At 40.9% G+C, this 22,534-nt stretch overlaps 1 protein-coding gene and 1 pseudogene across 1 annotated transcript; both read left to right on the plus strand.

Annotated features, from left to right (window-relative positions):
* The first annotated feature begins 294 nt into the window (after positions 1-294).
* Positions 295-867, plus strand: LOC114625987 (interferon alpha-7-like). Its single transcript, XM_028773362.1, has one exon. The coding sequence runs from the start codon at positions 295-297 to the stop codon at positions 865-867; it is 573 nt and encodes a 190-aa protein (XP_028629195.1).
* A 6,308-nt stretch (positions 868-7,175) lies between these two features.
* On the plus strand, positions 7,176-7,710 carry LOC114626000 (annotated as a pseudogene).
* Positions 7,711-22,534: the final 14,824 nt, after the last annotated feature.

Consider the following 22,534-nt stretch of genomic DNA (forward strand, 5'->3'; position numbering starts at 1 on the left):
AAACTTCTAATTAGAAAATGAAAACCTATAAAAACAACTTTCAGAGGGTATCAGAGAAAGAGGAAGCAATAATGAAAACCAAAATGAATTAGAAAACAATGCCCAGACACAAGCATAGAATGTGTTAAAGAAAGTGAAAAGACAAGTGGAAAGAGAGAAGAGGGCATTCAGAAAATGAAAACTAGTATTTGCCCTATTTAAGACACATTGACATGGGATGGTCTTCAGAGAACCTAGAGGGGAAGGATCAGGACCAAACAGCCCAGAAGACAAACAGCATCTGCAAGATCCACAATGACTAGGCCCTGTGCTTTCCTGATGGCCCTGCTGGTGATGAGCTACTGCTTAACCTCCTGTCTAGGATGTGACCTGTCTCAAAATCATAACCTCAGGAACAAGAGAATCTTAAGACTCCTGGCACAAATGAGGAGACTCTCCCCTGTCTCCTGTCTGAAGGACAGAAAGGACTTTGGATTCCCCTTGGAGAAGGTGGATGCCCAGCAGATGCAGAAGGCTAAAGCCATCCCTGTTCTGAGAGAGCTGACCCAGCAGATCCTGAACATCTTCACATCAAAGGAGGCATCTGCTGCTTGGAATGCAACCCTCCTAGACTCCTTCTGCAATAACCTCCATCAGCAGCTCAATGTCCTGCAAGGCTGCCTGATGCAGCAGGTAGGGGTGCAGGAACCTCTCTTGACCCTGGAAGACTCCCTGCTGGCAGTGAGGAAATACTTCCACAGGATCACTGTGTACCTGAGAGAGAAGAAACACAGTCCCTGTGCCTGGGAGGTGGTCAGAGCAGAAGTCTGGAGAGCCCTGTCTTCCTCAGCCAAGGTGCTGGCAAGACTGAGTGAGGAGAAAGAGTGAGTCCTGAGCGCTGAGGTTTGAGACTAGAAAGGACTCTCCTGGACGAGCACTGTATCTCACTTTATAAGCTCTCCTTTAAAAACTTTCATTTATTTTGATGAATACAGTTGGCCTGCCTATGTATTTCAACAAAACAGGACCAAGGTTTTCTGGATGTAAAAGCATTTGTTTTATAATATTGTCATATCTATTTATATATTTATTTTCTTATTAATATAATTTAAGGTATGTATTTTCAATCCTGAAGTCTTATATTTTCTTTAATATAGCAAACCATCATCTGTAATTAAAATGATTGCATTAAAATGACCCAGCAGATCCTGAACATCTTCACATCAAAGGACTTTGCTTTATAAAATGGTTTGCTGGTTCAAATAAATAATAGTGACCATGAAATAAATAAATAAATTTGCCTTATAGAATGCTTTGCTGGTTAATTTGGTATCTTTTCAAAATTTTCCAATGTTCTTTTTATTTATTTATTTATTTATTTATTCATACTCCAGATTTTATTCCACCCCCTCCCCAATTTACCCTCCAACTGTTCTACATCCCATACCTCCTCCCTACTCCCTGTCTCCACAAGGATGTTCCCAGCCCCCAACCCCCACCCTACTTGACATCTAACCTTGCATTACTACACTCTGGAAGACCCAACAAGCAGGTGAAGGAGTCAGATGTAGACATTTGCACCCAACCAATGGACAGAAGCTGCTGACCCCTATGGTTGAATTGGGGGAAAGGATGAAAGAAGCTGAGGAGGAGAGCAACCCTGTAGGAGAATCCCCTACTGGCCATGGCCTGCAAAGAACAGAGTCCATCTCAGATAAATTCTCTACAGAATTCTGTTTCCTAGCAGTTTCCTCCACACTAAAACAAGCTTTTCCCTCGAAGAAACTACTTCAGGTTGGAAAACTCCATTCCTTTCTGTTCTCAGCTGAGAGAGGGAAAATCCTCTCAGGTCCAATAGGTCATGTCTTCTGAACAATGGACAGATAAATGTACACAAAAAGTCACTTTGTGTCCTTTCCCTCTGGGCTTCTACATGGAAAGTTCTCCCTTAGTAGCAATTCACAACCAAGCTCACATTGTTTTGATCAGTAACCAAGCTGTGTTGGACATTTTATCTCTTTGATCTGTAGGTAAAACCTGAGGCTTGCATCCTGAGACTGAACAAACCAACCCTGCGTTGGAATGCTGTAAAATAGCATTGAATCCACAGCATCTCCACTTGTTCATAATGACTCTAGTAAATGCACTGATTCATGACTGTTTTATTGATCTGTGACTTCAAGAATTCAGACAACCACACTAGATCATGGCACTTGGGGTAAGACAAATCCATGTATCAGGCCATGGTCACTATTAATCGATGCAGAATAACCTAGTTCTTATTCCTATTGGAGTAAGATCTGTGATTTAGAGGGGACATAGCTCAATATCTAGGGCCTCTTGCCCCGTCAGCCCCTTTGAGTCATCAGTACACATGAAGGGAGGAAGATAACGTGCATCTGTATGTAGTGCTGCCAAGGAAATCCTAGAGCTTCATCAGCTTCTACTATGAGCTACTAAGAGTAAGCTGCCAGTTGCAAATTTCTCTCTGATATCATGTCCTGTTTTTTGACTCCATGGTCAGGAGAAAGTTGTCACTGTCACTTTGGATGAGGAACATGTTTACATGAGTGTTCCCATGTCTGAGTTCTCAGGGGGAGCCCAGGAATAGGTAAAGAACTTTTAGGTTTTATAAGGACAGACACTTGTGATCTGTGTATTTGGGGAAGATTTAGTGATGAAGGTGACTTTCCGATCTTAAAACTGAAGTGGACTTTGGGTGAGGAGATTGTGATTATTTGATAAATTTGTCTCGGTGTGAGTGCTTAACATCTTTCAGGTATGACCTATATTCTTTCCCTGGTGATCATTTTAAATGTAATTTCCATCACTTTTATGATTACATAATAGAAAACATGATATGAAGCAGATCCATACTATCACCATGCCCAGAAAATATGTATGGCCATATTTGTTTCATAACTATATTTAATAACTTGCTTTCATGCAACAGATTTTGAGAACCAAGAGATAAAATGGAAGAACTAAGACAGGAGCATGGGATGTAGAATAAGTCCTGAGCTATCTTTCCTGCACACATGACCAGACTATTCAACATGCACCCAGTCCACACAGGAACATCTGGTCCATGAGAGAACAGCCCTAAGTGTCAAAGGAGCATCATGCAGCTGTCCATGGGATATAGCTGGAGACAGGCAAGTTTGTCAAGCTTTAGGATTAATGGTGTGAACATGGCCACATTCTGTTCTCTGTGTCTGCTGATTCCTGAGTTACAGTGGCCAATAAGCACTGATGTAGAGCAGGACACAGAAACATAGCAACTGTTGGAGGCAGGTAATTAGCCCCAGTGATCTGGCCAGCAGACTAGGCTTTCCCCTCGCTTCTCTCGCTAGAGAGCTTGGCCTCTTGATCACCACAACAAAAATTGGCTTTTTCCTAAACCAAGGCCGCCCTTGATATGGCCGCTAACATTGGGGAGCCTTCCTTTATGACAATATTACACCCCAAACTGACAAATGGTTGGTAACTTGAACATTTACAAGAGACTAGGATGGCTGTGAGTTAGCCCAATGACGGGATTATTGTAGGTCCACTTCCCAGGGGCCGACCCAATGCAGCCGAAAAGGAGTGCGTGGTGCTGGGAGTGGGTGCAGCCTACATGGCCTAAGACAGGGCTCTCACCCTCCTTTCACCCACATCAGAGTCCCTTGACGTTGCCCGTCGTCGACAGCCTAAAACCTTCGACCATCGATGTGACTCGTCTCACATCAGTGTTTTGGGGTTGTGAACTTGTCTAAGACCCCCCATAATTAGACATCCAAATTCAAAATTCACATAGTTGGGATTGATCATAAGATGCCTTCTCTAACTAAACAGAGAAGGGGGAGATGCCAGAAGCCAGGACCCTCGCCCTTACCCTCACCCCCTACCTTTCCCCACCTGCACAATGTCCTCTGAAGCTTGGCAACTGCAAGATCCTGCTTAGCAACTGCAGATAGACTCAAAGCAGTGTACCATATCATCTTAAGAATAGCAGGGAGACCATAACTCAAGCAGTGTACTATATCTTCTGAAGAACTGCAGGTAGATCATAATTCAAGGCAGTGTACCGTATAGACCATGACATGTTTCAAGGCACAGGCCAAGAAGATTTTGTACTTTTCCACCACCTGGCCCCTCTTACCCCCTCCCCTTGTAAGACATGCTATAAAAAAGCATTTCATGTTAAAAAAAAAAAAAGAAATTAAAAAAAATTAATAAAAAAAATAAAATAAAATAAAAAAAAAAGAACTAAGGAGCTTCTGAATAAAGAAGGTTTAGATCTTTCTGCACTTGTATTTTTTGTCCCCAAAGTTGTAAAGTAAGTGGCATCCATAATAGGGTTGCTGAGAATATTATCTAAATCTTTTCAAATGTTTTAAGAACAGAGATGGCCCACAATGAATATGAAGTACACTATTCTATTATCATTTTAAACAGCATTATTATTTTCCAGGTTAAGAGTAAACGAAGAGGAGAAAGAGGAATTGTGGGACCCAGAGGGGTTCAGGACACAGGAGAGCATGGGCCGGGACATCAACTAAGCAGGGTTCACAAGGGCTCACAGAGACTGAAGCAGTAATCACTGAATCTGCAGTCTGTTGAACATCCTCTCCATATATGCAATGGTTGTTGGCTTGGTGTTTTGAGGGACACCTGACAATGGAAGTGGGGGGGGGTTCTCTGACTCTTTTGCCTACTCTTGTGACCCTTTCCTCCTATTGGGTTGTCTAATCCAGCCTTGATGTGAGAGTTTGTGCCTGGTCTTATTGCAACTTGATATGTCATGTTTGTTAGATATTCCTGGGAGACCTGCTCTTCTCTGGGGGAGATGGGGTTGGAGAGAGTGGATTTGGAGAAGAGGAGAGGAGGGAGGGACAGGGAAGAGTGGAGGGAGAGAAAGCTGTGGTCATGATAATTTTTTTAAAAAAAAAAGTCAATGATTTGGGGACACTAGATTTTCTTTCTCCTAATTCTAAGATTCTTCTTGAAGTAGTGTTTTCATTGGCTGAGTGGACTTTTCACTGGGTGGATTTATTCCCTTTCTCCTGCCTGATTAGGTTAGTATTTAAGTGACTGGGACCAGGTTGCCATTCTCCTATGAGGTGGTTGTTTTGACTCCTTCTTTCTGTCCCCAGAGATCACATCTAGATTAAACCAAAGAGCATCATCTGGTGGCTCTTATAAGGCAGAGGGCTGACCATTGACATGATAAGGAGGACATGTCCTTCTTTGTGCCTTTCACAGAAACATGTATCTTTCCACTTTTATGCATGTCCATCTTAGCCTTCCTTCTTTTTCATTAAAACACCCACCCCCACTTTTTTCTAACACACATTTTTGAGAAGTTACTTTTCTTTCATTTTCATAACAGGTGGACTCACATTTGTTTCTGTTTTGTCAACAAATAGCTATGGGGTTTTTACTTTCTAGAGAAGTTGAAATAAGATATTAATTTTTTAAAAATCTTAGCTAAATTTGGAAGTGCATAGCCATATCTCAACACCTGGAAGACTAAGGCAGGAGATCTGTGAGTTGATGGCCAGGACAGACAACATAGTGAGACCTTGCCACAAACCAAAATCATGTGTCTTAAAAAGTATAGAAGAAAAAAATGCTGTCAACCCCTTGTTTGATTTCCTTAGGTTTAATTCTAACCTCAAGATGAAGCAGAAAGTAATACCATATGAGAAAAATAAACCTTGGCCAATAAACTACCATGAAGAGACAAAGTATAAAATTCTTGTGATGAGACTCCTTAAATCTAAAATTAAAAAATCATGAATAAGGAAAATGCATGTCTCTTTAACATGTTAGCCTGAATCCCACTGTAGTTTGAGTGAACTATCGTCAGGAAAAGCAAACAAATAGACTCGCACTGACTATAAGAACTGAGCATCTAGTGAAGAATGCCATCATCAATAGAGTCCATGCCAACATTAGGATATTTGAGGATCACAAGTGTTCAGTAGTGTAAGAATTGGACAGTAAAAATTGTGCTTAGAAAAATAAGAATTGGTTTGCTACTGAAGACTATAAAAACAGCACAAACATTTGCTATCAACCGTCTGAGAGCTGTTGATATTTTTGATATGTATGTATCTAGAGAGACGGTTACCACTGAGAGCTAAAGACCTCCATTAAAACCCTCAATTGGCAGCCATAAAGACCCTGGGGAGCTTTTTATTTGACAAAAAAGCATTTCCTCCATAAAGAGTATAAAGAGTACTGTGGCCATGAATATGTTGGAAAGCCTGCTCTCAGAAATGGAGTCTGGTAGGTGAGGCCCTGGGGGTTGAGGAGGGGAGGTGTTTTGTCACCTGGAGCAGAGGAAACAGATGAGGAAGTGAGTTCGTGCTGGGGACGTGATATTAGAACTAGCATCTCCATGGTAACCGACAGAAGTAGGATGGCCTAAGAATGATGGACACACACAGAAGAGAGCCATAGCCCTCAGTGGCAAGCAGAAAGGGTGATTATGTACATTAACATGGGCTTGTGGCCACAGTGAAGCAGACACATGCTCCTCCACACATTTGTTCTAGGAAACTCCAAAGGAGTTCTTTCACTGCTAACTCAGCCTTTGGCGAATCAAATAATGAACCAAACTACATTCTTCATTCTGAAGACTTTATTGGCCATTGTTGTCTTGGTAAATCCTCAAGCAAATATAGCAACCCATAGGTGTGAGGGAGCCTGACTTTCCCTTAAAAGCAAGGAGAGTAAAGTTGAGGGTATAAGACTAAAAATTTGTCCCTAGAAAAGAATGTGTGTGTTCACATCGGGAGTGTGGGGAGCGGTCCCTGTTGTGTGTGTGCCTAATTATTCACATGCACATAAGCATTTCTGAGTTGAAGCCAAAAAGTTCTCACATGATTGACAAGCGTCTACTTGGATGGGTATGTCTAAAATTCACAGGGAAAACAACTATTATAAAGTTAACAGCTTTGCCTTTAGCTATCTTGTTAGGTAGTATGGAAACTACACAGATAAAAATGAAAAAGAGAGGTAAAAGTTAAGATAAACGTTCCTAAAATAAAAATTATTGGTTCTCTACTTAAGAACAATGCATATGCAGATGACCTCAGAGAACCTAGGGTTCACCAGACCCAGCTCAGGCAGGCCATTATCTTCATTTCCCCTTGCCCTTGAGCTCTCTCTCGTACACCCTGGTGGTAAACAGCTAGGGCCTATGATCTCTGGGCCCTGAGCTGCCTCAGAACTCTTCCATGCTTAGCAGGAAGGCTTTGTGTTCCTGGACAAATGAGGAGAATTTCCCCTTTCTACTGTCTGAAGGTCAGAAGGGACTTCTGAGTCCTCTGAGACACAGCCAAATTCAGAAGTCCTAGGCCATCTCAGTCATCCATGAGATGCTTCAGCAGATCTTCAACTTCTTCCACACAGAGCAGTCCTCTGCTGCTCAGAAAGCAGCTCTCCTGGGTGAATTCATTCCATCAGCAACTGGAATACCTGGAGACCTGTTCAGCACAGGTGATGGGAGAACAAGAATCTGCCCTGGAAGCTGAGCACAAGAAAGTGGCCTTAACGAAAGATACTTGCAGGTATCTACCAAAAAGAAACACAGTGAGCAAGCCTAGGAGACTGTCAAGAAACAAGGAGAGCAGAGCTGTAAGAGAGGCTGAGGATGGAGGGGCCTGGGCTTATCTTGAAATGATTCTTCTAGATGAATCTGACATCTCACGTACATCGTCACCCTTGGTTAAGTCATAGATATCTTAGTTTGCTTTAGTGAAATTTTGCTAAGAGTGACAGCCTTTTTTTTTTTTTAAAAAAAATTTTCCTGAGTATTTAATTCAGTTTGGATATAGGTAAAACAGTGCAGTTAATTTAGGTTTTGGCCAAGATTGAAAGAGATCTTGATCCCATCTTGTATTAAGTGTAATATTTAATATAGATTTCCATCTCCTGCAACATATTTTTTCTAGTTTCTCAAACACTATTTGACTGTGTCTCCTTGTCTTGGACTTTAACTGGGGTTTTCTTGAAAACTGGAGTTGATAATCACTTCCTCCCCACACACTCCCCTGCCCCAGTTATGACAAGGTCTCAATAATTTCAAGAAAAAGCTCCAACTGTTGGAAATTGCACACAAAGGAAAAGCAAGATTCATCAGAGTCAACAAGGGAAATAAATTCCTCCTAAGAGTGAAAGCCTTAATGTAAGTAACATTAACAATATTCACTTGTACTTTATCTGGTATTGCAGCTTACCATAGTGGTAATATGTAGGAGACAATTTCTTGAACAGAACACCAGTGGGTTAGGCTCTAAATCAACAACCGATAGATAAGACTTCAAAAAACTAAAAGGCAAAGGACACTGTCAATAGGACAAAAAGGCAGCCTACAGATTGGGAAAGGATCTCTACCAACCTTACACCTGACAGAGCGCTAATATCCAAAATTTATAAAGAACTCAAGACATTAAACACCAACAACTCAAATAGCCCAATGAAAAATGGGGCACAGAGCTAAATAGAGAATTCTCAACAGAGGAATCTCAAATGGCTGAGAAACACTTAAGGAAATGTTCAAAGTCCTTAGTCATCAGGGAAATGCAAGTCTAAACAACTCTGAAATTTCATCTTACACCTGTCAGAATGGCTAACATAAAAAAAAAACTCAAGTGATACAGCAGATGCTGGCGAGGATGTGGAGCAAGGGGAACACTCTTCCATTGCTGGTGGGAGTGCAAATTTGTACAACCTCTTTGGAAATCAATTTGCTGGTTTTTTTTTTCTTCCAGAAAACTGAGGCTAGTTCTACCTTAAGACCCAGCTACATCACTCCTGGGCATATACCCAAAAGATGCTCCAACATCCCAAAAAAACACTTACTCAACTATGCTCATAGCAGCTTTATTCATAATAGCCAGAAACTAGAAACAAGCTAGATGTCCTCAACTGAAGAATGGAAAAGGGAAATGTGGTACATCTACACAATAAAATACTATTCAGCTATGAAAAAAAAGAGACATCAAGAATTTTGCAAGCAAATGGATGGATCTTGAGATTATCATCCTTAGTGACAATATCCAGTCACAAAGGAGCATGCATGGTATGTATTTACGTAGAAGTAGGTATTAGCTGTAAAATGCAGGATGCCCATACTATACTCCACAGACCCAAGGAGGCTGGACAGGAAGGAGGGCACAAGCAAGGATGCTTGACTCTCACTTCGAAGGGGCAATGGAATGACCATGGCAGGAGGGAACTGAGTGAGAGAGGGGACCTGGAGGGGGGTCCTGGAAAAGATGTGGATTAATGTCTCTAAAAGGTTTTTTTCCTGTCTTTAAATATGTTTTCTGAAAACAAAGACCGGTGATATTAGCAGGAACCCATGAACATTTAAAGCATTTTATTTAAATAATTGTTTAATATCAGAAGTATAGTTAATCTGTTGCTATTCTAATTACTATTACTCTATAATAAACTTCAATACATTTTTGCTTTTCAATTTCAGTTCTGTTTTTAAACATTACTTATGGTATCAAAGTACCTTGACCTTGGATGTGTATTTACTGTTACCTTTATTGATAAGTTTTAAATGTTCATATGTTGCTACATCTCAACTTGAAAATCACCAGTTAGTAGTTCCCTGTAAGCTGTTCCCACAGGAGAGTATTCCATCAATTTTTGCTTGCATGGAATATGGTTCATTATTTCTGCTATTTATGAAGGACATCTTGGTCAGGTATTGTATTATTATCTTATTTGTTTTCCCTTTGAACTCTTGAGTGTGCTCTCCTATTCTTTCCAGGAATGCAAGGTTTTGTTGAGAAGTGCGCTGGCGGCCTTGTGGCCCTTGCCTTATGTGAGATAAGTGTTTACTCTCAGGGAGACAAATGCTTCAAGATTCTTTTTGTCTTGTTGACAGATTAAGTATACTGTGTCCCAGAGACATGTTTCACCTAAGAATGGGAGTATGACCCAAAGGATGCCTAATTTCATGACTTTGTCATTGTTCCAAATGTTACAGAGTATACATACACAAACCTAGACACTGGACACTATAACCCACTACACACTAAGGAAACTAGCTATAAAGCAAGATAGAATACTCTAAACATCAAAGGCAACTGATGTTGGTACTTAGGCTGATAAGCTCAAACACATTTCAAATAGAAAATTACATTGAATATAAGTATGAAATGTCAAATAGAATAATGTGTAAGGTGTTTGCCATGCATGAGACATTCAGTAACACAAGTTGCTCTGAGTCCCTGAGGCTGTAGGTGGATGCTAAGGACTAGGATGTCACTGTATGCTCCTGAAGACTTTCCAACACTGGAGATGTAAATGACATCATATTTATTTTGTAATATTTTACTACTTTAAAAATAAAGCAGCTTAGTATGCTATCACATTTTTACTTTATAAATATTTTTAAAACATTTTACATCTTTTTAATGACACTTACCTTAAAAGAAACACAAAGTACAAAAAATAATTATCCATTTCTCCTAGAAGCTGTTTGTTTTCAGTTTCAATATTTAAATTTTTTTACTTTTCAAATTTTTTAATTAAAATCTCAGACACATGATCAGGATGGTCACAGCTCTCCCCCTATCCTGCCCCAATGGAAGTTCTCAGGCAATGATTGGCACAGGTAATCAATTCCTGCGATACAGCACTTCCTCTAGAGTCTCCCTGAAGAAGCCCCTGGAGTTCCTTTCAGGGAACTGACACTCCATCCAGAGGTACATCGTGGGATTTGCTTGAGGTCTTCTCTTTTTCTTCACAGACTCACTTTAAGCAGATAGGGCTCCACGAGCAATCTTCTTCATCAAAGAAATCTTGTCGGCATTGAGGTCATGATTTCAAACATTTTTGGAATTGACACATGAAATCTGTCCATGGTGTGGGGTGCCAGGTGATGCCATCACATATACACCATAAGATATTTAAATCAGAAAAACCTGTCCTGAGACAATGTTTCCTGAGAGTGATAATAGTCAAAATGTTTTTCAAGTGTGAAGCATATTATTATTGTGGTGACTTTTAAAGGAAATTGGTGGATCTCTCTTTCTCTTCTCCTGACATTTGCCTTTCTTATCTCTTCTTCAGCTATGTGTTTACTGAACAATATGAATTTTTTCAGCTTTATTATATCCTATGACATCACTATTATGTGTGTGGTCTGTTATTAACCAAGATGTCATGTGCAGCATGTAGTTGTAGTCTGCTCTTATCTCTCAAAACTTCTAGTGTTCTCTCCCATAATATGCACATCCATGTGTTTAATATGGTACTACAGTTTCCTGTGCTTTGTCTTTCATTTTAATGCCTTTGTTTCCCCTAATTGTTTGCTTTTTGAGTTTGAGTTCGTTAGTTCTTTCTCCCTCAAAATTGAGCCTGCTGTTGTTAGAAGATAAAGATCATCTCTAAGTTTGACAGATTGCTTTCAAAATCACCATGTGGAATTGAGATCAAATCATGTGGCTGCTTCTGACTCTGTAATATGGTCTGCAGTTGGAAGGCTTCTTTCCTGGTCCTTGAAGCTGGGCACAGATCTTGATGTCTTCCTAAATGGATGAGATCAGAGTCCCTGGCCAGTAAGTTTGGCTGTGGGACAGGGGACTGCTTTAAGTTCCACAGAAAAGTCACTGCCTATACACAGATAATAAAGATGAGGATGCATTCCACTGGGCATCCAGAAGGGGTCCTACTAGTATGTCCCTAGATAGGCAGTACTGGTCCAAGATCACAGATGAATATGGCTGAGACTGAGTCACAGGGCCATTTCCAGATCTACAGTTGACCTGAGGCCAGTGTTCATACATTCAGGGGCATAGAAGAGTAAACCCTTTTCTGGACAGATAAGACTACCCTACACTACATCTGAGGGGGAGATTTATGATAGAAATCCACAAGGGTGTGGATGAGTCTCTCACTTTGGGTCCCAACTGAGGAAGGTCACTTCCACTCTATGGCCAACAAGAGCTAGAATGAGGTCACTAGTCAATTCAGAGTCCACAGCTGGGATTGAGTTCAGCTAGCCAGTACCCAAAGCACAAATAGCCGTGTTTCCCTCTGGATCCCATGGAAGATTGTGTTAGTGGCAGGGCAGTGCCAAATGGAGCTTTGGCCAACTTCACAGTGGTATGGGGGCTATTTCAGGGTTTATAAGTAAGTCTACGAGGATATGAGTCTGTCTCAGGGACTGTAACTAAGCCCAGAGGGTTATGTGGCTGTTTCAGGGGTTGTAGCTATTCCAAGACATGATCCTACTCCCTGGTAGAAGAAAGTGACTTATTTACTCATGTGGTTTTCTGGGACAGTCTCTTACCAGGATCTCTGTTCTCTCACAAGGACACTTTTGTCCATGGATGGCTACCAAATTATCCTACTGTGCAGCAATTGCTACAGGCCACTTCTTTTCCACCGTTTTCCCGCTGTTACTCACTACATACCTTTCCAATCAAAATATGTCCGCTTTTTAATATAGCATAAAATAGGGTAGGGAGTTGTGGCACATGCATTTAATACCAGTGCTTGAGAGGCGGAAATAGATGTATCTCTGAGTTCAAGACTAACTTGGTGTACACAGAGAGTTCTAGGCCCACCTAGGGCTACATAGTGAGGCCCTGCTTCAAAAAAGAAATAAATATATGATATATGATATATAACATATGATATATGATATATGATATATGACATATGACATATGATATATGATACATGATATATGATATAATAAATACTTAGACAAATATTAACAAAGATACAAATGGAATTACACTGTTGAGTAATTCAAGGCATATCTGTGTGATTCTCCCACCTGGCTCATTCTGCCCACATCCTAGGGGACACTTAAATATATCTATTATAAATATTTCTTTAAAAGTGGAAGGACAGAAGATAGGAGAAACAATCCACATTCCAGAAATGAAGGGGGAAGTCAAATTCCCACTTACATTCTTTGTTTTCTCAAATCCCACTGCTAGGGTAGGGCTGGTCATATCTTCACAAATATATCCATTCTCATTTCCTTGGTTTAACTGCATGAAATGATTTAGCACATTGAATTTATAGATTCAATGATCTATAACTATCTATAATTGTAATTCACAGTGTGTAATATGAAGGAATAATCATTTACTTAAAGATTTCTTAACCATAACATAGTCTTTGCACAGTAATTTTTGTTTCATTTAGCCTTGATGAAATAATGTTTTAACAATCAAGTCTTTGCTTTAAAGATTTGGATTAATTTTCTTAGATTAATCACCTTTTCAAAAGTCTTACACTTCATTCATTATCTGTAAGTGTCTACTCTTAACTAAACACCACCATGCAAGCTTACTTTTTGAGTTAACCATACTTTCATTTATTTAAATCATCCATAACCCATCAAGGAAGTTGCTTTCTTTGGTCTACCTTTTCCATACACCTACACACTGTGACCTTCACACACATATAAACACACACACACACACACACACACACACACACACTTCATATCATAGCTGAAAGTATTGGTGCTATTTTTTGGTCTCTAGCCCTATATCAAGACTTCAGAAACTCTTTTCCTTCCATACTCTTCATTCTTGAAGGATATTAAATAAATACCCCACTTGCTCAAATTATATATAATATAAGTAAATGTTACTATTTACTAAAAGAGTAGGGCTATTGATTTATTGTAGATAAATATAAGGAGTGAGTTTTGTTTGTTAGCTTGCTTTGTTTGGTTTGCTTTGACATTTAGGTAGTTAAAGCAAGCATTGGGAAGATGGCTCAGTTAGTTGAATCCTGGCAGCGCATATATGAGGACCTGAATTTGGTTCCCCTGTATCCACATAAAAGCTAGGCAGAGCAGAGAATGCCTGAATTCACAGCACTGGGTGGCAAAGATGGATAGGTCCCTTGAACTTGATGACTAGCCTGTCTTTCAAATTGGTGTTCTGCAGGTTCAGAAACAGACTCTGTCTCAAACCAAAATTAAAAAAAAAAAACAAAAAATAAAAAAATAAAAAACTGATGACAAGCAAGTGAGGATCTTTATGATCATACAACATGTGCTCAAAATAATAACAACTTCTGGGAGAGGGACTTGAAAACAAGTACTATAGCTTCATCCATTTCCTGCTGGTACCAAGAGTGAGGGGATGTCACCTTTAAGGATATTGATGAGTTGAAAACACATGTCAGACTACTACAAGATAAAACACTGCAGCTCTCTATTTGCTCACTGACATTCAGTTGTTATTCTCAAATATATGCTCTCCCAAGGCAAATTTGGATTAGTCTCCAATATTCTGAAAAAAAAAATATTCTCAAAAATTTTCTTTTTGTCCTCCTCCATTTCTGTAGAGTGTAAATTTTTCAAAGTCTCCCCTGCATCCTCCTGGTATTACAGCCCCCACACATTTTAATGACAAGTTTGCCAAGAAACTGTTCATCAGATCCAGGTTTGGGTCCTCCAGGACCCTCCAGGACCCTCCAGGACCCTCCAGGACCCTCCAGGACCCTCCAGGACCCTCCAGGACCCTCCAGGACTGGTATGCTTTCAAGGTTTGACAACTCTGAGAATCAATTTTTCACTTTATAAAAACTATTCAAATACATCCACACTGTTACTCTCACCAGTTTCTATGTTATTATTTTCTTTGGTGGTAGGGGCATTTAACAAAATTTAAAAAGAACAAGACTGGCCTTTGGAGTAAACAGATGAATATTTAAAATGTAAAGTTCAGATTTCTGTTTACGTACATTTGCATACATAGGTAACTATCACAATCTATTTTTTTTATTCTTTTTGTTCTTTGTTCTTAGATGCACAGGACACCAAAATGTCCTTTTGTTGACTGCTAACTTGCTACCTTCTGCCCTGCTGGAAGTCATGGTAGATTAATTTGCCTTTTCAAAGCCAGTGTTTCTCCTTTTTTCCAGTAGATGGTAGTATGACATCAGGCTTACATATTTGGTTACTGGCCAGTCAAAGGAAGATTACAAAACCAGAGAGTCTGGAGGACGGAGAAAGAATGTCACTTAAAATCGTTATTCTCCCACTGTCTTAGGTTGATCCAGTTTGACATTAGACTTACATCACCAAAGGTAGCCCATCAGATGCCTGCACAGATAACGGAAAAGCTGCTCAAGCTCAGCACTCAGACCCAATAGGCCTCAGGGCCTTCTTGGGTAAAGCTTGAGACAGCTTAAAGGAATAGCCAGCGTTAGGCACAAATACAACTTTCATTAATTTTTCTATTATAAATGCATCTTGCTTTATTTAAGTCTTTCATGAAGATGCCAGAGCTACCATGATGACCTTCCACAGAAACAGGGTTACAGCTTTTCAGTGTTTTAAATGCAGAATGAGACTATCCTCAGAGAGAGTTTACAAGCAGGTCATGAATGTCAGGCTCATAAATTTTTAGTTATGTGTTGGATCTTAAAATGAAAATGGCTTGAACTTGATTACCATCCCACTGACCACGCAACTACATTTGGAGTAGGGTAGCTGATCTGTGAGACTGCATCCAGTGTGCTCTCAAGAGCTGCTAAGTCAGTCTCTGTGTCTTCTGAAAGATGGCATCAAGGTGTAGTCACTAAGTCCTCAGAGCTCCTCATCTCTGGCTATGTGAACATGAACTCCATGTATGGTTGCCCCCATCCTGTCTCTCAAGCACTGTGCTGACTACAAAGGAAACCGCCCTGGTGAGAATAGGAAAAATCAGAAAAAGCCCATAGACGACATTGAGACAGTAAAGGTGTCTTTTACTAAAAAGTCTCTAAGAACAATCAGAGAGTAAAAGATGGGGTTGAGTATGAAAACCATGATGGTGAAGCACTAATCTGCATCAATCAGATAGTAAAAATAATTCACATAAATATTTACACACCCCCTATTAAAGAAGAGTTCTTGATTGGATTAATGCATACATCTTACAATTATTCTGCATAGAGAGAAGCCTAAATTTAAATAAGAATAAAACAAACACATAGGAACCACAGAGGAAGATGGTACAAATAAAGGAACATTGGAGTAATGGATATCAGGGAGATGCCATTAAACAATATCAATACTAATATTGATGAGAATCCAATGAAATGCATTAAATTTAGAAAAGTGAATTGGACAAATAAAATCCATAATTAAATTATAATAGGAATAACTATAAGTTAGATAATATAAAACATTAGGGACTGGGGTGATGGATTAGTCAGTAAAGGACTTGCCAAAAATTATGAAAATATGAGTTTGTGCCCCCAGAACTCATATTACACAAGTCGGGTACAGTGGTGCACGCCAAAATCCCACCACTGGGCAGCAGAGCAAGAAATTCCCCAGGGCTTAATGGTCAGCTGGTAGCTCAAGGTTCAGGAACAGAGACTATCAAAATATAAGATGATTTCCAGCACCCACATGGAAGCTCACAACCATCTGGAAATGCCGTTCTAGGGCACACAGTATCTTCACCTAGTCTCTGTGAGCATAAGACACAAATGTGTTGCACATACATAAATACAGCGAAAACACTCACACACACAAAATAAATACTAAAACAAACAAACAAAAGAAAACCTTTAATCTGATGATTATGGTTGTGTGGGTTTATTTCAAGGCTGTCTACTGGGTCTGTGTCTGCTCTTGTGCCATCTCCACACAGTGTTTGTTAGTAAGATTCTGTAGGACAACTTGAAATCAGATACAGAGATAGCAACATCATTGCCTCCCCTCCCCTTCTCTCCCCTTCCCTCCCCTTCCCCCCCTCCCCACCCTCCCCACCCACATACCCTGGCTTACAATTGTTTTCTCTATTTGGTCTTCCGTGTTTCAAAGGATTTTAGTGTTGGTTTCAAGTTCTCTGAAGAAACTTGTGATATTTTATCTTACCCAAGGTGTACAGAAATAAAACCACACACTTATGGACACTTGATCTTTGATAAAGAGGCAAAAAAGTATACAATGGAAAAAAAGAAAGCATCTTCAATAAATGGTGCTGGTCTAAATGGAAATTGGTATGTAGAAAAAATGAAAATAGATCCATATTGTCACCTTGCACAAAGAACAAGTTCAAGTGGATCAAGGACCTCAACATAAATCCAGATACACTGAATCTAGTAGAAGAGAAAGTGGGAAAGAGCTTCGAACTCATTGGAACAAGGGAAAATTTCCTAAACAGAACTCCAGTAGCTCAGGCTCTAAGATCAGGAATTGATAAATGGGACCTCATGAAACTGAAAAGCTTCTGTAAGGCAAAGGACGCCGTCAATAGGACAAATCAGCAACCTAAAGATTGGGAAAAAATCTTCACTAACCCCACATCTGCTAGAGAGCTAATATCCAAAATATATAAAGAACTCAAGAAGCTAACCTCCATAAAACCAAACAACCCAATCAAAAAATTGACCATAGAGCTAAACAGAGAATTCACAACAGAGCAAGACTAAGAAGCACTTAAAGAAATGTTCAAAGTCCTTAGCGATCAGGAAAATGCAAATCAAAATGACCCTGAGATTCCACCTTACACCAATCAGAGTGACTAAAACCAAAAACTCAGGTGAAAGCACATGTTGGTGAGAATATGGAGAAAGAGGAACACTCTTCCATTGCTGGTGGGATTGCAAACTGGTACAACCACTCTGGAAATCAATCTGGAGGTACCTCATAAAAACAGAAATAGACCTACCTGAAGACCAGCTATACCACTCTTGGATATATACTCAAAAGATACCCTACAGACAGATGCACAGGATCATCTGCTCCACTGTGTTCATATTGGCCTTATCTGTGATAGCCAGAAGCTGGAAACAACCCAGATGTCCCACAATGGAAGAATGGATACAGAAAATGTGGCTCATTTACACAATGGAATAGCATTCAGCTACTTAAATGAGGACATCATGAGTTTTTCTGGCAAATGGATGGAACTAAAAAATATCATCCTGAGTGAAATAACTCAGATCCAAAAAGACATAAATGGTATGTACTCCAACAATGAGGAGTGGGAACTTGTAGAGTCCACCTCCAGTAGAAAGATAGGGCATCAAGTGGAGGGATAGGGTTGCCATCTCACAGTCAAAAACACTGACCCAGAATTGTGCCTGTCTAAAAGACAAAAATGGAGAAGGTACTGAGGGAATGGAGGTCCAGTGACAGGCTCAAATTGGAATCCAGCTCAAGTGGATATTAGCAAAGAAAGTATAGAATACCTAGAATATAATCTATAGAACTCAAGAAGGTTAACAAGCTGAACGGCTCAAGTAAGGATGCTTCAGTCCCACTTGGGAGGGAGAAGAAAACAATCACAAGAGGCAGAGGGAGGGAGGGACCTGCCTGAGATATGAGGAGGGGAGGGGAAAAGGGGATCATAATTAGGTTTTGAGGGGGAAGGGAATAGGAGAGAAGCTCTGAGAGCCAGCAGAAAGAATGAAAATATGCAACCTTGGGGGATAGGAGCTTGGGGGGGGAATCTTCTAGACTGTACCAGAGACCTGGGAGGTGAGAAACTCTCAGGACTCAAAGGAAGGGACCTTAGATCAAATGTCCAACAATGAGGAATGGGAACTTGTAGAGTCCACCTCCAATAGAAAGACAGGGTGGAGGGATAGGGTTGCCATCCCACAGTCAAAAACACTGACTCAGAATTGTGCCTGTCTAAAAGAACTGCAGGGACAAAAATGGAGAAGGTACTGAGGGAATGGAGGTCCAGTGACAGGCTCAAATTGGGATCCAGCTCAAGGGGAGGCTCCAAGGCCTGACATTATTACTGATGTATGTTTACAGATAGAAGCCTAGTATGGATGTCCTCTGAGAGGCCCAACAAGCAGGTGACTGAGACAGATGCAGATACTTACACCCAACCAATGGACTGACGTTGGGGATCCCTGTAGTTGAATTATGAAAAGGCTGGAAGAAGCTGAAGAGGAGGGCCACCCCAAAGGAAGATCAGCAGTTTCAACTAACCAGGACCCATGAGATCTCTCAGACACTGAGCCACCAACCAGGCTGGTCTGAGGCTCCCACCACTTATATAGCAGAGGACTGCCAGGTCTGGCCTCAGTGAGAGAAGATGCACCTAGCCCTCGTGATACTTGAGGCCCCAGGGAGTGAGGAGGCCTAGCAGTGGGGGCCAGACATCCTCTTGGAGACAGGGAGAGGAAGAATGGGATGAGGAATTGTTGAAGAGCAGACGGGGAGGAGGGTAACAACTAGACTATTAAATAAATAAATAAATAAATGTAATAAAAACAAGAAAATGAAAGGTCAAGTTATAGAAGAGAAATTTGTGTAAATTATATATCTCACAAGGGAATCCAGAATGCTACAGAAGAAACTAATACAACCCAATAATGAGGAGAAAATCTAATTTTAACACAGACAAATGGGGGACTTGGGCCATAGCTCAATCTGTACATGAATGTCTCACAAGCATGAAGACCTGAGTTATCTGATTCTCAGAACCCACATTTTACAAATCCACATGGACATATACTCCCTGCTCTAGGAAGATGGAGACAGACGGATCCCTGGGGTTCACTGAGCACACTGCCTGGAACACTTGGGATGTTCTAAGTCAGCTTTGTCTGGGGAGGGGAGGGAGGAAAGGTGAGGGAGGAAGGAAGGAGAGAGATAAAAAGAAAGAAGAAAGGAATACACCTGACTAATCATAAGACACAGGCAAGAAAGCATAAATTGGATGTGATTAACGTCACTAAGGAGATTCTCATCAAAATCAGAATGAGGTACCACTTCAGATCCATGGTTTTTGTTTTTTGTTGTTTTTTTGTTTGTTTGTTTGTTTGTTTTGTCTATTTTTAAAAAACAGTAGAATCAGATAAGGAAATAACACATATCAATGAAAAAATGAAGAAACAGGAACCCTCCTACATGTCAGGTAGACTGCTGTGCTAATGACTGGGAGCTCAGACTCAAATCCCAGAGCAATGGATTTTCTAGCAGACTCATTTGGAAAGACTCATAGGTCCAAACTAGAGAGTAAAATGGAGAAACACCCTCATGTAACCCCCATGTTAGAACTGATGGAAGTTTGCAAGAGAAGGTGAAAAGAACGAGCTGAAAGAAGGGTTGGTTTATGCAAGCAAGATTTAAGGCAACGAGTTGACCCATAGGTGTTTTATGAGTAAAACATAAGGGTTGGAATGAAATGAAAAAGGTTCTTCCTTTGGTTAGGAGTGGAAGCCCACTAGGCATTGAATGTTTCTGTTAGACACCTAAACTAGAGGGCTACATTTAGTGTTTTAACACAGGGGAAGAAGAGAAGTTGGTGTGTAACCAGTTTCCTTAGCCGTAAATTTTAAATGAGTACTGTGTCATAAAACTATGGTTAATTGTTTTAACTGATCTGCTCTGAATGGTACCTGACTGCTGGTAAGTGATCCTTGTACCTCGGATCTTCTATTGGAAATGTTAATAATTAGAACATTCTAGGTTTATGAGCAAAAGCAAAGCCGTTCCAAGAGAACCGGTCAAGAACTTTGTCAGGCTCACTTCATTTCTCACAAGGAAGAGAGAGCCATTTGCCAGACGCCTGCAACCAAGCTTTTTGTCAAAATTTCTGAGTTACAGCTAGTGCCATTGCTCTTGGCAACGTGCTGCCTGGTTACAAGGTCGCACCTTCTTCAGCACTTTCCTATTTCTCTTTGTGTTCAGGCAGTTAAAAGTTTCCATCAGAAAAGCATAAGACAGCCAGAAGGGGGAAAAAAGTCCCCTGTTCTGAGAAGATTGCCGGTCTCCTTTCAGCCTGGCTGGAGGGAACTCCTGGCCCCGTTCTTCAAATCCAGTTTGTCAACTAACGTGTTTAGTTTCCCTTTCGCCTGTTTTGTCATCCTCTTTGTTATTTTTGTGCTCGTGGTTCATAGCTCATTACGCAACCCTTAGTGAGGAAATCACTAAGTCGAATTCTAAGTTTAGCGATGCAGAGAGTATTGCTTTGGCTGTTTCTCTGTAGAAAGCCAGAAACTGAGACGGGAAGCCAACAGAGAATAGACAACTGCCCGTGTACACTAGCCGGGGTGGGGATGGGGGGTTGAAGGCGGGGGTGGACTGCGTCTTCTTCAGCTAGGTCACAGGACAGGCCACCTGCAAGCTGAAGACCCCGGGATGGGGATGCCAGGAACTGGCACAGCTCAGTTCAAGTTTGGAAGCCTCAGAACCAGAAAGACTAGACTATAATTCTATCCGAAGACAAAGAACAAGGGCTCATCGGTGTCAAAAGATTCTGCAGTTGTGTTCAGAAGCAGAAAAAGACACTTGTCCAAATGCAGGGGGAAATAGAGGAAGGCACTCACTCTGCCCTGTTTGTTCTACCTGGACCCCCAAGTGATTGGTGCCTCCTCTGATCTTCCTGATTCAGTTCACTACCTCATCCATCATTTCCCTCTGAAAACACATCACAGAGTACCCAGAAATGACAGACACCTTGCTATTTAATCGTCCAGTCAGGTTGACACTTGCAAGTCCCGTCGCTAACAATGAATGTGAGAGCAGCTGTGTAGAGCTGTCTGCTATGCCAGAGGAAAAGCAAACCTAGGCTCAGGGCCAACTGGCATCTGTCAGGGACAGGCTGGATGGTCCAATAACCAGCAGTCCTGACAACATGTGGGTAAGATATTGGGTGAACAACCCTGTGTGTCTCAGGATCCTTAACACACTTAATGGGAGTATTCCAACTGTGGAAGGCATGCAGGCTGGAGGAACATCTGGTTATTTTTTGTGTATAGAAGGAAGAAAAAAAAGGTTCTTATTAGTTATAAGTTGGTGGTCAACACCTTGAAATTAGACTCTAAAAAGGAAAGATTACGCATAGTTTGACTGAGGTTCTGTGACTTGGGAACCTTTAAAATTGAAGGTTCAAGCTGAGCATGATGGCACACCTTTAATCTGAGCAATCTGGAGGCAGAAGCAAGCATATCTCTGAGTTTGAGGCCAGCTTGGTTACCAGAGCTAGTCACAGGGTAGCCAAGGCTACACAAAGAAACCTAGCCTCGACAAAACAAAACAAACAAAGGATTTTAAGTAGCACTATGATTGGGTGACCTAGTGACAGGAAACAAGTAGACTGGGGGGGGGAGGTTTGCAGGGGGGGTAAGCTCAGCAAAGCACATTGCTGAGATTCTTCCTGAAGCCTTCCGGTTCTCATTCCTTTCCTCTATGGGGTGGGGGAGGGGGGACCAGGACCCCTCTCACATGAGCATCTTCTGACCTCCTAATTTGAGTGAGGAAAGTGAAAACCTTTTAGATGGTCATCACACACCAAAAAGAAAATAACTTTCTTCTGTGATTTTCTAAGTTGTGGTAGTTTGGCATAACACATCTTTTTTTGTTTATTTGTTTTTATCTTTTTTATTGGATATTTTCTTTATTTACATTTCAAATGTTATCTTCTTTCCAGGTTTCCCCACCCCTGGAAGCCCCCTATCCCATTCCCCCTTTCCCCTGCTTCTATGAGGGTGTTCACCCATCTACCCACCCACTCCTGCCTCCCTGCCCTCACATTTCTCCTACGATAGGGCATCAAGCCTTCACAGGACCAAGGACCACTGCTCCCACTGATGCCCGACAAGG

Source organism: Grammomys surdaster, unplaced genomic scaffold (genome assembly GCF_004785775.1).
Source record: "Grammomys surdaster isolate TR1022 unplaced genomic scaffold, NIH_TR_1.0 225, whole genome shotgun sequence".
Classification (NCBI taxonomy): domain Eukaryota; kingdom Metazoa; phylum Chordata; class Mammalia; order Rodentia; family Muridae; genus Grammomys; species Grammomys surdaster.